Below are 17704 nucleotides of genomic sequence, written 5' to 3' on the forward strand. Positions count from 1 at the left end.
CCCTAGAAAAATACAGACTCAATGGTAAATGGTGACCAACCATTTTGGAACCAACTTCCATTAATTAACATAACCTCCCAGGAGAGGCCTTAACAGAATCTTACTTTTCTTTCTTAATACTGTTCTCCATAAAAATGTTCTGCAACGATATCAAATTAGTCATAACAACTACTGTTCAGGGCTTAATGAAACACTTTTCATAACCTCTGACAATTTGACAGGAGTGAATTTAATAATAGCAATAAATACAGATGGGACTACATAAATCAAGGAAGTCCTGATCCAAACCTCTCTCTGTGTGAGATGGTAGCTCAGCTTGCTCATCTGAAATGAACCAAGAAATCAATTACAAAGACAATCATGGCAATAAGAAAAAAAATCAAAACAAAATTCATGCTCTCAGAAAGAACACCTTTGTTCTTTTTACCTACTGCTTACTTCTCCAAGGCTGGAGCTGACAGACTACAGGAACTGTCACAGAGAAGACAATGTTAAGAATGAGGGGTGCGTGACCCCGCTGTGAAGGAGAAAGCAGTATTGCTTCCCCCAGGGTAAGCCTTCTCAGCCATTTACATTAGGTGGCAATACAACGCAGGCACATAGCATTAGCCCAAAACTTCCTAAGTGGAGAGCAGTCTTAAGGCCAGTGGTAGTGGGACACTTTGGTGGCTCAGTCAGTTGAGCGTCTGCATTTGGCCCAGGTCATGATCCCAGGATCCTGGGATCGAGCCCTGCTTTGGGCTTCCTGCTCAATGAGGAGCCTGCTTCCCCCTCTGCCTGACGTTCCCCCTGCTCGTTCTCTCTCTCTCTGACACAGAGAGAGATCACAAGTAGACAGAGAGATAGGCAGAGAGAGAGGGAGAAGCAGACTCCCCGCTGAGCAAAGAACCCAATGCGGGGCTTGATCCCAAGACCCCAAGATCATGACCTGAGCCAAAGGCAGAGGCCCAACCCACCCAATGGCAGCAGTATTCTCAGTCCTCGGCAACCTTCCAACCTCGCCTCACCTGTCTTCCTCTAAAGTGGAGGCAGATTCTCCTCCACCCTCTGTTCTTGTCTGAACCTCTTCACCTCCAGCACCTCCCAACACCTCCCATCTAAGGAGGAGTTTGACCAGGATGGGCTTATGACACACGCCACTACTCCCATCTGCTTCTGGGAAATCGCTGGCCCCAGCCCAGAGTACTTACAGAGCCGTGTCTCTTTGAGGACCTTCATCCTTCATGCACAGCTAAAAGCAAACACAAGGGCAGTGAGTTTGCCTCCTTTTCTGAGGCTGTAGATAAACATTTTGAAGGCACCAAAGTGGCTCAAGGGATAGGAAACCCAAATGGCTGTTAATCTCCTACCGAGAAAAATACTCATCCATACAGAGATGGCTAGAAATACAGACACCTCTGCACGGGTGCAGGTCTTACGTCTTTGGCCATATTAATTATCTCTATTGAACCTACAGAGATGTAATTCTTAAAATGCTTCTAGGAGTCTTAGGTAGTTGAATTTTTTTTTTCTCTCCTTTTCTTTCTTCCTTCTCTCCCCCTCCCCCCGGAAAAAAAAATTGCTTTGGATTGGCACCAGGGGGTGGGTGAATTTCTTCTTGGGAGACGTTGTTGTCCCTTGTCCTGAATCACACGCAGTTACCATATGTTTCAAGAAGCCTGCATCTTGCTGCGTAACTGACAAGCCTAGACTGTACTGGGCTTTTCTTACAGGCTTCCTGCTGCATTTGCCTCCCTTTGGCACTGAAATAACTGGTGGAGCCAAATGCATGGCATTAACCTATACACACACATTCGTTGTACCAAGCGAACCAACAAGGTGAACCATGCAACAATTCAAGCTCCAACCCTCCGGTCGCAGGGCCTGTGGCTGCCCTTGTAAGTTGAGCAGCAAGGGCCATTTTTTTCAAGCAGATCTCTGAACTCACAGCAGATGTTTCTCTGTATATTTATTTATTGTACCGAAGGTACTATAGCAACAATAAAGGAGAATTTAAAGGGAAGAAAAATCAGCCCCCAACCCCCTGCAGCTATTTTCACCCAGGGTTTGTCCCGATGACTTTCCATTCTTTGTTAAAGCTGTACTCAGAGTATTTGTACAAGTTTTACTTTTTTGAGCAGCTTCCATTTTAGACCTTTAGAGGAAACAGAGTGTCCAAGTATGGTTCCCAACTCCCTAGTCACTTAGACAGCTGATTCTCTGCCTGTATTTAGATGACTAGTTACCCACATAGCTTAGATACTTAGATACCTTCATTATTCTTTTTCTTCTAGCAATGAGTCCAAAGCACAGCGTCAGAAAGACCACAATACACGCAGCAATAATGGGTTCTATTGGCATAGTCACAGTTCTATCTGTTGGAAAGGCAAACATAAGGAACAAGAGATAACATTTATATGAATCTAGTTCACATATTTCTACTATGTCCCCACCATGGTGCCTTATACTTAACATAGACCATCCTCTTAATTAAAGCCTTCAAACAACCCAAGAAGGTAGGTATTGGTCCCTCATTTTATGGGTGACGAACCGCTGACCCAAAGTCACAAGCTAGTAACTAGCAGAGATAGGTTTTAGATCCATTACTTTGGAGAAGGATAATTTATTGTAATGGGAATAACTCCCCTAAAGCAGGTAATCAGACCATTTTGTGAATTCCTCATCCAAATTTTTGGCCACACAGAAGGTAGAAATAGGCTCATATTAGTGGTTTTTCCTGCACTTTAAAAAGCCCCAAAGATATTTACAGGCATCTCCACAGGAGACAAAAGAGGGAAGAAGGACTTAAAAGCAAGAAGAGAAAGATTGAGGGGTGTTTGGCTGGCTCCGTCGGTAGAGCGTGCAACTCCCGATCTCAGGGTTGTGAACTCGAGACCCACGTTGGGTATGGAGACTTTAAAAAATAAGATATTTTTTCTTTTTTAAAGACTTCATTTATTTTTCTGACACAGAGAGAGGCAGCAAGAGAAGGGACAAACTGGAGGAGAGAGAGAGGGAGAAGCAGGCTTCCTGCCAAGAAGGGAGCCCGACACGGGACTCCATCCCAAGACCCCGGGATAATTACCTGCGTCGAAGGCACACGCTTAAACACTGAGCCACCCAGGTGCCCCTAAAAGTAAAATCTTAAAAAAAAAAAAAAAAAGGAAGAGAAAAGTGAAAGAGCCTGCTGGACTGAGGGGAGAGAGGCCTGTGGGCCCGAGAAGAAGCGTTGTGGTAATACCCCAAGCAGGGGACAAAACGTTATATAAGGGGGCTCTGTGTGCCCCGAGGGAAGTAGGACTCTAAGCTCCAGCCTTCCGAAATTTGGCAAAGATGTTCATACCTTTCTAAACAACATGGAAGAACAGAGTCTACTAACTTGGGCTAGAAAGAGATCGGCAGCAATCATGTCAGCTAGAAATGAAAACCCACCCCCTCGTTTTCTGAACACCAGGGAAACCTAGAGCTATTTGGTTCATCAGGCACTGTGGGTGCAGTTCCCAAAAGCCTATGAAAATATTTGAGACCTGGAAAAAAATTGACTCCAGGGCGCCTGGGTGGCTCAGTTGGTTAAGCATCCAACTCTTACTTTCGGCTCAGGTCTTGATCTCACTGTCGGGGGATCGAGCCCCATATCGGACTCCTGGCTCAGGGCAGAGTCGGCTTCAGATTCTTTCTCCCACCCCCTCTTCCCCTCATGGCTCACACTCTCTCTTTCAAATAAATAAATAAAATCTTAAAATATATATGTATATAGCTTCTAAAATATGAAAATAAAGTGGCAAAATTACCCCAAATTAATAAATGTTTAAACATCTATAAAACATAACTTTGTGTCAACTATGACCCAACTGTTTAATAATAATAATAATTAAACCTTAAGAACCAAATTAATATCCTATTTATAATAAGACTAAAAATGTATGCAAGTTACAAACAAACTTTCAAAAATTTTACAGCAAAAAAGTATACTTAATGTGCTTCATTTTAATATATTTGCTATGATATGGGATGAAACTTTCAAGAGTGCTTAATTCGGATCAACAAAGATATTTAAATGAACCAGTCTAAGCCCGTGGATTCACCCTAGGAGGGGGAAGGGCTCCAATCTTGGCCAAGATATTATTTTAGGAATTTATAGGAAATTAAAAGTGTGTTATTTATCATACAATTGAGTTTGTCGATTGAGTGTAGTCAAAACATTTTTATTGAACAACTACTGGTACAGTAGGTTGTGCTCAGCCTGCAAAAGATAGGCCATTATGGAAGGCTCCTGCCTTCAAGGAGCTCACATTCTAGTTGCCAACAAACAAAAACAACAGATACTAAACAAACAAACAAACAAACAAAACTACATTAAACAAACAAAAACTACAGATTGAGATCAGTGTTATAAAGGACACGGGTTCACATGACAGTACACAAGGGGCAAAAGATGGGAAGGAGGGTAAGAGAAGAGTTTAAATACATCTCACTTCAAAGCCCAAGTCCTCTATTCCTCAATATTAAAAAATAGGGTTTATCCCCCCCATACCTGTAGGACACAATAACCACTTACCTTTTACTTGCTTTCCTCTTTATTACGTATCCAGTTCCTGCTCAGGGTAATTTGGGGGAGTACGTAGATTAAGCATCCTTTCCTCTCACTCTCTTTTAGCTGTTACTAAAAATTTTTCTCAAGAGGGTGTGAGTTGCACCAACACTCTGGAGAAATTCTCCTCCGTGGGCCTCTTGTTAGCTCGCCCTGAGAGACACCAAACGGCCCTCACCTTCTTAGGGACCCCTTCCACTTTCAGTGTCAAGGAACAATTGGGAAAGGAAATCAAAAATCATCCACAGACCTGAATATTCTTACCAAGCTGAATAAAATGAAGACACTCCTGGCAGCTTTCACTCCATAAACAAGCTGAAAACTGCCTGACCCACTGGCTCACTTCAGATTCCAAGTGAACTTGGAACTTACACTTTGGCAAGTGTAAGTCTAAGGCCGCTGCATTCACCCTCAGAAGAGGAGGGGCTGCAATCCTGGCTAAGATAGTATTTTAGGAATTTATTGGAAATAAGAAGTGTACTGCAGCTCTCCTGCTGTCCTGTTTTTACTCTCTTGGTATTTTTTCCCTTCCATATTTATTAGGGCAAGATAATCCCAACACACAGGCTATACTCTTGTGCCCAAGATCCATGCTTTCACTCCAGCTTCCACGGCCTCATTTAGAAACCACTCTACTGAACAACAAAGCCTGCCCAGGCTCACCACAAGCATATTTAGCCTGAGCCCCAGCAGCAGAGCACTTAATGCTTTGAAGATAGCCCACAGCCAAGGAAATAATAGAGCGGGAAGAAATCAGAAAAACAAGTTGGTTTGGAAGAGCTCCATCCAAAACCCCACCCATCCAAGAGCCAAGTTGCCAAGCTAGCATCCTGCTTGCCACATGAGTCATATGTTTTTGTTGTTGCTGTTGTTGTGGATTTTGGGGTTTGTTTGTTTGTTTGTTTGTTTTTTAATGGCACAGAGAACTTGTGATTCCTTCTTAACCAAGAGAGATGATATAATTCCCTAATCTCCGTGCATAATTTTCACAATTGGTTAGAATGCAGTGGCTGGAGGTGCCTGCCAGCGTGCTTTGGAGGGGGAGGTGAATAGGCAGGCTTCAATAAGGGACCTCCTCCTCCACTGCTAGATCCCATGAGTACTTGGGTTATTTGTGGCTTTGGTTTTGAAAGCAAGCAGCCCCTGGGCATATTGTCACCACTCTGCAGGACAAATTACTGGACAGGCCAGTAATCACAGTCATGGGCATTCGGCTGGGTCGGTGTTCCCGACCTCCCCTTGAGAGGGAGGAAATAAGCCTGGTGCTCACATCGTCCAACACTTCTGGCAGGGGTTCAATTGGCTTCCCAGGAACTAGCAAGAAAAGCAATGTGTGGGCACGGGGAAGCAAATGACAAAGTGAAAAATGTTCTAACAAGAAATAAGTACCTCAGCTTGTTTGGCTGCTCTTAGCATATTGGCCTCAGACCAGGAGATGTGTATGTGAGCACTTCCGGCATCTGCAACTCCAGGTATCTTGTCTTTCTCTTTTTCTTTTTCTTTTTTTTTTCAGAAAAACTAAATTTTATTTCAATGATGCACATTGTCCAATTAGAAGGAGAAGGGAGTCATTACATGTATCCAAACTAAGGCTTTGTAACCAGAAAATTAACTTGGCTTGCCCGAGTTTGCAGATCACATAAACTGGTATGTTTCTCAACTTCATAATTACAGTTTTAACATGAAAGCAAACTTTAAAGATTTTTTTTACTGTGTTTTTGTCTGTATATTCAGCAACTAAAATTGACAATTAAGGGTCTTAATAAATGGTTGTTTCAAATCAAGAGAGATGTTATCTAAGAAAACTTAACTATGCTAACCAAACTTTCGGAATTTGTATCAAAAAGGAAGTTATTTTTGGGGCGCCTGGGTGGCTCAGTGGGTTGAAGCCTCTGCCTTCGGCTCTGGTCATGATCCCAGGGTCCTGGGATCGAGCCCCGCATCGGGCTCTCTGCTCAGCGGGGAGCCTGCTTCCTCCTCTCTCTCTGCCTGCCTCTCGGCCTGCTTGTGATCTCTGCCTGTCGAATAAATAAATAAAATCTTTTTTTTTTTTTAAAAGGAAGTTATTTTTGAACTTAGATCATAGCAGCAAGGAATGAGTGACAAGCTTGATGGCTGCCAGTTTTCAGCTTAGACTGTGGCTCTCTTTACCCTGCTACCAAGATGGTCGTTCCCATTCCAGTTATCACAACTGTGTTCTTGACAATTTCTTTTTCTGCTGCTCACCCCAAGGTAAGTTTTTTTTTTTTTTTTTTTTTAGATTTTATTTCTTTATTTGACAGGGAGAGAGAGATCACAAGTAGGCAAAGAGGCAGGCAGAGAGAGAGGAGGAAGCAGGCTCCCTTCTGAGCAGGGAGCCCAAAGCGGGGCTCGATCCCAGGACCCTGAGATTACAACCTGAGCCAAAGGCAGAGGCTTAACCCACTGAGCCATCCAGGCTCCCCTTGAGGTCAATTTTTGCCCCAATCACCTATGTTAAGTAGAGGTGTGGGAACACTGGTCTGCGTTCCATTCGCTCTCTGACCTGATTTCTTTCTACTGTCTTCCTCATTTTCTCGGCTCAGGTCCCCTTTCTCTTTTTGTATGAATGAGAAGTATGAGGAGGGAAGAACACTTGGAACTTTATTTGTTCCCTGTTTTTTATTTCAGGGATGAAAAATCTGGGTAGGTGAGGCATGAAGCCAAGAGAAAGACCTTTTTACACCATCTTCCCCCTCCCTCACTGCTGCTTAGCCTAAAGATCACAATTTCAAAGTCAGGAGAGATTTTAAAGATTCATTTCCTTATCTATCATTCTTTCTATTTGTGTTTCTGACTTCTCTTTTAGTTTATCATTAGGCTATAAACTCCAAAGTCCAGTTCCTACGAACCTTGTTGCCTAAGAGAATTCAGGAAAGGTACTCCTCCCCAAAAGCCAACCAGAATTGTCTTCCACCACTTGGTTCTAAAAAAGACCTTTGCCCAAAAAGCATTGCTGTATATGGAATGGGTATCCTAAACGGAAGAACTGGAGTCCTTAGTGGAAATTCCTTGGATAGGGATGACTCTCCAAAGAAAATCATGGTTACTAATCATAATTGTCATCATGATCTGTTGCCACAAAAATATTTATGAAAACCTATTCTGACTTTTTGCCTACTCTACTTGAAAAGAGAATTACCTTTGACAATGAGGTGGAAGTCCTTGGTCTCCATTCGCACAGATGAATTTGCAACACAGCTGTAGGTTCCATTGTCAGATTTCTTGACTTTGGTGATTGACAGTTGGAGAGACTCACTTGTCTGATGGACTTGGTAATTTTTCTCTAAAATCAGGATGTTACTGTTTTTGTACCACATCATTTGAGCCTGGGGGTTGGATTTCACGCTGCAAACCAGCCTCACATCACTGCCTTCCTCCGCTGTTTGGAAGTCATCTCCACTTAGAATAGGAGGAACTGCAAGACTCAAGCAGGTGGGTTGAATTAACAGATAAGCAGTAGTTGACTGTCAGTGTTCAAGATCTTCCTTCAGTCTCTCTCATGTAGTCGTTCATTCATTTGACAAAGATTTATTGAGTACCTACTTTGTGCCAAGCACTGGACTAGGAACCAGGGATACAATGGTAAATGACATATATCCAGTTCCAAACCTCATAGAACTTCTATGTGGTAGAGAAGATGAACCATGGAAAAACGTCTATAATAATGAATCTGGGGCGCCTGGATCAGCCATTTAACTGACCGACTCTTGGTTTCGGCTCAGGTCATGATTTCATGGGTCATAGGATCAAACCCCGTATCAGACTCTCTGCTCAGGAAGGAGTCAGCTTGAAGATTCTCTCCCTCTGCCCCTCCCCCCACTTGCACACACAAACTTTCTCTCTCTCTCTCAAATAAATAAATCTTTTTAAAAAAACAATGAGGGGTGCCTGGGTGGCTCAGTCAGTTAAGTGTCTGCCTTCCACTCAGTTTATGATCCCAGGGTCCTGGGTTCAAGCCCCGCATCTGGCTCCCTGCCTGACAGCCAATCTCCATCTCCTTCTCCCTCTGCCTCTCCCCCTGCTTATGCTCTCTCTCTCTTAAATAAATTAATAAAATCTTTTAAAATAGTTAATTAATTATAAGTCTTTGCTCTCTGACCTTGAGAAAGTTACTGAACTGCTAAGTACCTGCTCAATTTCCTCATCTAAAAAGTAGGCTAATACCTCTATCTGCTGTAAAGATTCAATGAGGTAATGCCTGTAAAAAATTTACCACAGTGCTGGTCATATTATTGTGGTGCTGGTGTTGGTGGCCGCGGCAGCCACGGTGGTTTTGAGGTTTCCTTACCTCCTCTATTTTTGCATTTTATCTAACCAAATTTGCCCTGGCCACATTTAACCAATGCATACTTGCATTTCCTCAGTGATCCTCTAAAAATAATGTCCTCCTCCCGGAAGGTGCTCCAATCATGGCAACTTTGACATCTATGGAAGCTGTGACCTTCTGAGTCTCTCTCATCCCTCTGTGTGAGCAAGTCCTTACTCCCTCCATGATAAGGGCAGGCACAGAGACAGAGATTTTGAACACGTTTCTCATTGCCAAATAATTCCAGCCCTCTTCCCCACCGGGGTGTTCCAACATCTAGGAGGAGAAATGGTTGAGCTGACTCTTTTTCTCCTCTCTGCCCGTTGCATTTTCTGGGTGAGGTGCGGAAGAGCAATAAAGTGCTTAAAAAATGGGCAGTAGGAAAGAGAGGTGGAGAAGAGGAAAAAAGGAGCTTGGATACACACTGAATAATTAGACCCTGAGTAGGCTGTGCTATTAATAACGTTTTCAGAAGAATGACATTTTGTTGCTCTTTGGAATGAGCTTGAAATTCTGTATCCATATCCAACAGCATGTTAGATGGTATTCAGAGATGTAGGAAGCTGCTGAAATAGATAACAGAATTACCAAATGTACTATAGGGCCTGTGGACATGTCCTATTAGTTGTTCCTTTTTATTTAACTATTTACAGAGTTAATTTTGAAGACTGTCAGCAATACGTGGGTATTCCCTTTTATAAAATTAGCACATTTCTGATAAAGTTAAGATCCTCTTTGACTCCATCTTGTTCATTTCCTGGCTCCCCAAAGAGGCCCACTGCTGTAAGTTTCATGTAAATCTCTACAGCTGTTGTTTTTTAAAAACAAACAAACAAACAAACAAACAAGGTTTTTTATACATATACTGTACCGATAGGAAATACATCATATTGTTTTAGGAGGCTTATATAACAGACTCTATTCACTCAATAGCTTGCATGTTTTTGAGATATATATACGATGAACCACAGAGATCTAGCTCATTGTTTTAGAGTGCTATCATGTGATATAGGACTCTTTGATCATTTTACTTGATGGGGATTCTTTTCTTTCTTTTTTCCCTTCTGCCTCTTCCTTTTTTTTTTTTTTTTAATTTTTATTTTTTTAGAAAGAGAGAGAGTGGGAATGTAGAGGGTAGAATCTTAAGCAGGCTCCACACCCAGCACAGAGCCCCACAGGGGGTTCCATGCAGGGCTCATTGCGAGGGCTCAATCTCACAGCCCCGAGATCATGACCTGAGCCAAAATCAAGACTCAGTCACTTAACCAACCGAGCCACCCATACGCCCCTAGCCAAACCAATTTTCAAAAGGCAAATAACCCAATAGAAAAATGGGTAAAGGACATGAGCAGGCATTTCACACAAAAGAAACATGAACAGCCAGTACACCTATGAAAGGGTGGACACCCTCATTCTTAATTAAGAAAATGAAAGTAAAATTCCAAATCAGGCTGGCAAATTCTTGGAGTTGGAGGATACTCAGTGCTCACGAGGGCATGGGGAGACGAGCACCCTCACGCACTGTTGTGGGAGCATAAATAGGGCAATGAGGCAACACCCTCATGTGAAAATGCACACACAACTCTTCAGTCCCAGGTTTCAAGTACCACTTAACACAGTGCAGACAACAGCAATTGGCTAGCGGTCTCTTCCCTCTCACTCACAAGTGACATTCAGCACCACTGAAACGGACACCGACTGGTCCTTCTGTAGCTTGCAGGTAAAGGTGACTCCGTTGTCGTTTTCAGTGATGGAAGAAACACAGACCGTACTGGAGTTGATTTTGTTTCCAGATTTCAAATCCACTGTCCCCTCTTCTCGGTACCAGAGAAGTTCTTCCTCTCTGGTGTGGTTATGAACAGCACATTTCAGAGATTCTTGGGAGCCAGGCTCAGTGTCCAGGATATAGTTCTCAGTGCTATTATTCACAGTTAAAACAGAAGCTGGGAGGGCAGGAAGAAAGTATTAACCTAAAGTGAATGATCAAAACGACTAAATGGGGGATTGGTTAAACAAATCATGTTACACCCGTACAATGAGATATTTTGTGATAATTAAAAATAGTCCTATTGATCTATGTGGTTTTACAAGGGGAAAAGCTCTGTAATGTATCATTAACTAAAAGAAGTTATGTTAAAAGTAAATGTTAAAATGATGGTTACCAGATTTTGCTCCACATTGGAATCACCTGGGGATCTTTAAAAACACATGGTTGGCTCCCACCCCCAGACATTCTGATTAACTGATATGAGAGCAATCTGGGTATTGCATTTGCAAAATGCCTTCAGGCAATTCTAATGCGCAGTGAAGTTTGAGAACTACTATGCACAGAATTACCCCATTTACACACGCACATGCATGGATGTACACACACATGCATTTAAGAGGAAAAGTCTTGGAAAAAAATTCAGTGTGTACACTGAACAGGATTGGTAAAAATAGAGAAAAAAGTAGAGAAGTGCTTTCTAGACATTAATTGTTTACTTCAAGGGGTTGAAAGTGGCAAAGGAAGGGTGTGAGAGTGAGGAAATACAAATGAAAAAGATTGATAGTAACATTGAAAAATACTTAGGACACCACATTAGGTGAATAGGCAGAATGTAAGTTTCATCTCTAGTAATTACTATGAGTGTATAAAAATTGAATATGCAACTGAATACGGGCAAAAGCTGATTTGAAAAGGTTTCTGATTAGGTAATGGGATTGTGGAAAATTTAGTCTTGCATTTCTGATGTTTGAATGTTATTTTGGCAGTGTAGTAAAATAATTGATGTTTAAACAGCTGTGGTCTGTAGCACAATCAAGTTGTTGTGCGAAGGATTATCAGGATATATAGCAGCTGGTTTCCATCTCTGATTTTCAGAAATCCATTCACTGTAACATACTGGAATTTCAATTCTTACTTCCCTAGTTCAAAAGCAAGTAACAAAAGCTAAAATTGACTTTAACTGCACACACTTGCCCCTGACATGACATTTGTTAATATAGTCTGTAATCATATGAATTTTTCCTTTAAAATGCATAAACTACTGGTGAAAATGATGTGATTGCTGCCCAGTATTTTTTAAAAATCTGGAAGAATACATATCAAAATGTTGTTGAGTGGTTATCGCTGGATGATGGGATTTAGTTTTCTTTCTTCTTTTTTCTTTAAAGATTTTATTTATTTATTTGACAGAGACACAGTGAGAGAGAGAACACAAGCAAGAGGTGTGGAAGAGGGAGAAGCAGGCTTCCTGCTGAGCAGGGAGGCCACCAGGGGGCTTGATCCCAGGATCATGACCCAAGCTGAAGGCAGACACGTAATGACTGAACCATCCAGGGGCCTCTATTCTTTTTTTTTAATTAAAATTTTTATTTATTTGATGGGGCGCCTGGGTGGCTCAGTGGGTTAAGGCCTCTGCCTTCGGCTTGGGTAATGATCCCAGGGTCCTGGGATCGAGCCCCACATAGGACGCTCTGCTCAGCAGGGAACCTGCTTCCCCTTCTCTCTCTGCCTGCCTCTCTGGCTACTTGTGACCTCTATCTGTCAAATAAATAAATAAATAAATCTTTAAAAAATTTTTATTTATTAGAGAGAGAGAGAGACAGAGGGGTAGACAGAGAGAGAGAGACAGAGAGAGCACACACACATGTGAAATAAAATAAAAAACATGCACATGACAGAGGGAGACAGAATCCCAAGCAGTTTCAGTATATGTGCTGCCGAAGCGAGCACCAGAATCCCAAGCAGACTCCCCGCTGAACTTCAGCCTGAGCCTGACACAGGCCGATCCCATGGAATCAAGAGTCAGATGCTCAACTGACTGAGCCACCCACGTATGCCTTCTTTATCCTTTTATATATTTCCTATTTTTTTCTACAAAGACTGTGTATTACTTTTAAAATTGGTGTTTGGCGGGGGAGGGGATCTACTTCCAGGTTAGGGTAGAGAACAAATGCAGAAAAGATTTTCTTGTGAGTGGTTATGCTTACCTAAACAGCAGAGTGTATTTTGGATGTCATTAGTAATGAAATGCATTAAAACGTAGAAAAATAACAGCTGTGGCTCTGGAGAGAATAGAATATTTACTCTGTTTTATAATATCAGAACCATAAAAATGTTTTTCCATTTAATGTCTTATCATGTGGTCTGACTCCTCTACTCTGAGCCATACTGGCTGTGTATTTGGTGATTTGGATTTTCCCAGTGCCTGCTGATCAGGTTTTAATTGGCAATATTTATTTACAAAGAGACCAAAGGAATATTAACTTACTTGTAACCTCACATGGCAGAAACAAAATCACTAAGAGAAGAAATCTGCATGTTCTCATGAGGCCACTGACGTTCCACACCATCTTTAACAAATTTACGTCTGATCTGCTGGGGGAGAAAGAGTGTAGTTGGTTCTGTACTTTGGTCTATACTGACTTTATGAACCTTCCTCTTGTCTATTATGCATTTAAAATAAAATCCCAGATGAGTCATCCCAGCTGTACTCTTTCTAGTTTTTAATTAAACAATCCTGTTCTGATTACTGAGTTCAAAGTACTTTTAGTATTAGGGATTTTTTTTTTTTTTAAGGCAAGAAAAGAAAACCACAAGGAAATACTATAGGGCAGCCCTGGCAAAGGCAGAACCAGTCTTCCTTGGAGAAATTGATAGGATGTCATTTTAACAGAAAGAGAGAAGAAATTTTGTTCATTCACAGACAGTCCCTACTGAGCTGCAGTAATTCTGATTCTGAAAGCCTCTTTTGGACCAGTGTTGTAAAAGTTGCTCTCTGCTACAGAGAGTTTTTGAGACTGCTCCAAATCCCATAGACTCAGATGGTTCGTACCTTAGAAAAGACTCAGCTGCCACATGGTCTGTAGTCTGAATCACATCAATCTCTCCGCTTTCCCCCATCCCACTACCATCATCCCCCTTGGAATACACGTTCCATTTAACCCAGTATAGACTAAAAATAATAGATAATAAAGTCCTCCATTTTTTTTCTTTCTATGCTTTTGCTGCCACGAGCCCTCTCCCTAGATACTTTCCACTTCATCTGGGAAAAACACGGATGTATGACTTCCTTTCAAGACTACCACTATGAATATGGTAGAAACACATGTTGAGTGGTTTCTATGCAACAGGCACTGTGCTGAACAGCCTACAGACATTATTTCAATTTCAGTGAAGTCCCTAACAGCCCTCTTGAGATTACTGCTAAAGGTTTGGAAGGACTATATAATTTGCTCAACATCCTGAACACAGGAAATGTCCGGGCTAGGATTTGAACCCTGGACTTCCAAGGCCAGGGCTTTTAAGTATTCTACTGGGTACACTGATATTCTCCTCCTTTAAGAAGCTGCCATTAATCCCTTCTGAGCCTTGGCCTCTCCATAAACATTAGCGACCTGAAGTTTTGTCCCCCTAATACAAATATTAACCTTTAAGAGATGGAATATAATTCAAATATTAACCTGCCTAGGACTTCTGTAGGCAGGCTCTACTCCTTCCCATCCCAGGCCTGTCCTGACAGGAGCAAGCTTCATTCTTGTCAGACTCACCTCTTCTGACTGGCAACGCTATGTCAATATTTCAATAAGATACCATTAGTAATAACATCAATACTTTTGGGATGCCTGGGTCGTGCAGTTGGTTAAACATCTGCCTTCAGCTCAAGTCATGATCTCAGGGTCCTGGAATCGAGTCCCGCATCAGGCTCCCTGCTCAGGGGGGGAGCCTGCTTCTCCCTCTCCTCCCCACTTATGCTCTCTCTTTGTCTCTGTCTCTTTCTTTCAAATAAATAAAATATTTTTTTAAATCAATTCTTTTGTAATTTTAAAACCTTGCCAATAAAGATTTTTATCATAATACTTTAATGTGATGGTTTCAGAATTTGGTCATTAATAGCCTTTTCCCAAGCACTGTCCACTGTAGGTGCCTAATAAGATCTGAGAGTGTGGGCTCATTAGCAGACCATACCCGACCTATTAATTAAGGAGGAGGATTAATTTCCTCCCTTCTCTTCCACCATACCAGACAACATCCTTTCAAGATGAATTTCCCTTTCTTATTTTTAATTTTCACAACTTTCTATACAAGACAAAGATTTACTGCTTACCTGCTGAGCTCTGAAAAGCTGACTTCCTTGACCAACTGTTCCTTCATCTGGAACCCTGAATCCTTTCCCTGTTACCATCTTTATACTACTTGAATTTAAACACTTTATGACAGTAGGGTCAAGTCAGCAAAATAAATTGGGTTCAAAGTCTGTTTCTTTTTATGGATTCTTAGAGAAGACACTAACTAGGAAAGACATCTTCAGATCTAAGTTTTCATATGTCCCTAAATTACTAGGTGAGGCCAGAGATTACTAACAGGGATATAATCATACCAGGAAAACCTGACCTTGTGCAAAAGTGTGTAGCACATTTCACTGAACATTGCCATTTTCAAGTTAGATAGGGCACCGGGCTTGGGTTACCAATGGTAAGTAATACTTTTCCCGCATGATTTAAGTTGTGGAATCTTCCAACATTTCAACTGCTGTGAAAACCATCCCTTTCCTCAGATCGCCCCCTTACCATTCTCAGGCTGTCAGATTATCAAAGTTATCCAACTTGAACACAGCGGCCAAAATAGTGGAAGATTCTACAACTTAAATCATGCTGGAAAAGTATTACTGGCCCCTGGTTACCCATGCTTGGTGCATAAGCTATACTAAGCCAAGCATGACAGGGAAAAGGTTTTTGGTTTTGGGGACTTTTTGTTTTTGTTTTTTTGGCTTTGGGGGTTTTTTGTCCAACACTTGGAAATGATTTATTTCCAATGTCTTTAGAACACAGTTCAGATCCCTGCAAGGACAAAAAGAACTAAAAAGACATTTTAAATTTCATTCAGTTGGGGCATCTGGGTGACTCAGTGGGTTAGAGCCTCTGCCTTTGGCTCAGGTCATGATCCCAGGGTCCTGGGATGGAGCCCCGCATTGGGCTCTGTGCTCAGCAGGGAGCCTGTTTCACTTCCTCTCTCTGCCTGCCTCTCTGCCTCCTTGTGATCTCTGTCTGTCAAATAAATAAATAAAGTCTTTAAAAATAATTTCATTCAGTCATTTTCTTGGTAGTATTGTTATTGGTTTTATTACTTGAAGTTACTTTCTTTATAGTGTAGGATAAACACATTTTTAAGTTAATAACATTAAGAATCAAGAATTTCCCTGAATCGGGCTCTCTGCTCAGCAGGGAGCCTGCTTCCCCCTCTCTCTCTGCCTGCCTCTCTGCCTACTTTGTGATCTCTGTCTGTCAAATAAATAAATAAGATCTTAAAAAAAAAAATCAAGAATTTCAGGAGCACCTGGCTGGCTCAGTTAAGTGTCTGCCTTCAGCTCACATCGTGATCCCAGAGTCTTGGGATGGAGGCCCACTTTGGGCTTCCTGCTCAGCAGGAGGGAGAATCTGCTTCTCCTTCTCCCTCTACCTCTTCCCCTGGCTTGTGCTCTCTTTCTCTCTCTCTTTTTTTCTCAAATAAATAAATAAATAAATCTTAAAAATAAAAGAAGAAGAAGAAGAAGATCAGGAGTTTTAGTATAAGAGAAAAAAAAAAGACCTTATCAGAAAATCAAAGAACAAAGTAAAACACTGTAATGGTAAACAAAATTGAAAATTATTTTTAAACATGCATTTTTTTTCGAGGTGTACAGTCTGGAATGACTAGAAACATTGCCAGTCCAGTAGAAAAGACTACTCGCAGTACTTAGAATCTGGGCTTTAATATCATTCTTCATGACAATGAACTAGGACTTCTTGAAGAAACAGCTGATTTGGGGTCTGGTACAGCAAAAGTAAAAGGTGAACCAAGGAGATCTCAAGACAGAAGGAAAGAAAGTTTTTGAAGACTAATGAGCTCCTATAGGACAGGGGAAAGTTTTATCCCTTTGAGACCCTCACGTTGTTTGGGGAATCCTTGTGTTACACTCTCAAGAATCAGCAATTTGAAGGGAACTTTTTTATTGGTTAAAGAATAAGTATATTTATGGTGTCATTACTCTGAGCTATATAGTGGTTCCTTGGTAGCACTATCATTCTCATTTATACAAGAAATGGATAAAAGAAGATTTATGGTTATCTGCACATTTTAGCACAATGGTGAGGCATACCAGAGATCTGGAACTTCCACAAGTTATTGAACTTCCGTGAGCCTCAAGTTCTTTGTCAATGCAATAGGAATAATCATAGTGGCCTCCCTTCAAAGTCACTGTGAGGAGTAGGTGAAGTGAAGCATGTGAAGCAGCCACACAGTAGGCTCTTCATTAGCAGGAGCTATCGTTATTACTAAGATGGGCTGAGCAGGACCCAGCCTCAGTATATCGCATTGTTCCAGAAGAATCATGACCGAGAGTGGTTTCTGTGACTGACTCACAAGCACCATCTGAAAGGTTTGGAGCTTACCACTCTGTGGATTAAGAGCAGGGTGTTTTACCATCATCATTTGGAAGTGAATTTAGCTAATGAATTGATAATGTCTTGGTTCTGGGTCCCTCCAGGGCAGACTCTTAAGACAGCTGCTTCGGCTGCAAGTAGTAGTTTATTTAAAGGTGATCTCAGGAAGTACAGTAAGGAAGCGAGGTAGGTAGGGAAGGAAAGACAACCAATAAAAGTCCTTCCAAGATGGAAGGACAACCAATAAAGGGTGTGTTAATGAACAGGTTAGTGCTGGGGGTGACTGTCACTAGTAGGCCCTTTGACACACTCTGTAGAGCATACCTGAGAATCAACTCATGAGGGGAAGGAAGCTTGGGTATATATCCACTAACTTTTTTCCATCATTGGTTAAGGAATAC

The 17704-nt window shown here is 41.6% G+C and overlaps 1 protein-coding gene across 2 annotated transcripts; it reads right to left on the reverse strand.

Annotated features, from left to right (window-relative positions):
* Positions 1 to 207: 207 nt before the first annotated feature.
* TMIGD1 (transmembrane and immunoglobulin domain containing 1) lies at positions 208 to 15093 on the reverse strand. Of its 2 annotated transcripts, none has more exons than XM_045070241.1 (7): positions 14990 to 15093; positions 13154 to 13260; positions 10562 to 10840; positions 7731 to 8006; positions 2251 to 2354; positions 1191 to 1231; positions 208 to 324 (listed from the first exon to the last, which is right to left on the reverse strand). In XM_045070241.1, exons 1-7 carry the CDS (start codon positions 15034 to 15036, stop codon positions 321 to 323), a joined length of 858 nt encoding a protein of 285 aa, XP_044926176.1. In that variant the 5' UTR covers positions 15037 to 15093; the 3' UTR covers positions 208 to 320. The 2 variants fall into 2 exon arrangements, with proteins under 2 accessions (XP_044926176.1, XP_004746977.2); XM_004746920.3 differs by having other exon boundaries at positions 13154 to 13257; positions 14990 to 15065.
* Between the last annotated feature and the right edge of the window lie 2611 nt (positions 15094 to 17704).

This window comes from Mustela putorius, unplaced genomic scaffold, assembly GCF_011764305.1.
Source record: "Mustela putorius furo isolate JIRA1106 unplaced genomic scaffold, ASM1176430v1.1 tig00003962_pilon_pilon_pilon, whole genome shotgun sequence".
NCBI lineage: Eukaryota > Metazoa > Chordata > Mammalia > Carnivora > Mustelidae > Mustela > Mustela putorius.

What these genes read in the sequence shown, in the direction of transcription:
- TMIGD1 (XM_045070241.1), bottom strand. Translation starts at nt 15,036, where the DNA reads ATGAAGGAACAGTTGGTCAAGGAAGTCAGCTTTTCAGAGCTCAGCAG. An exon ending in CTTCCACCTCATTGTCAAAG is followed by an intron (nt 2,355 to 7,730) that starts GTAATTCTCTTT and finishes CCTTTCCAACAG; the next exon opens with ATAGAACTGTGACTATGCCA. An exon ending in GAAGAAAAAGAATAATGAAG is followed by an intron (nt 1,232 to 2,250) that starts GTATCTAAGTAT and finishes GTTTGCTTTTAG; the next exon opens with CTGTGCATGAAGGATGAAGG.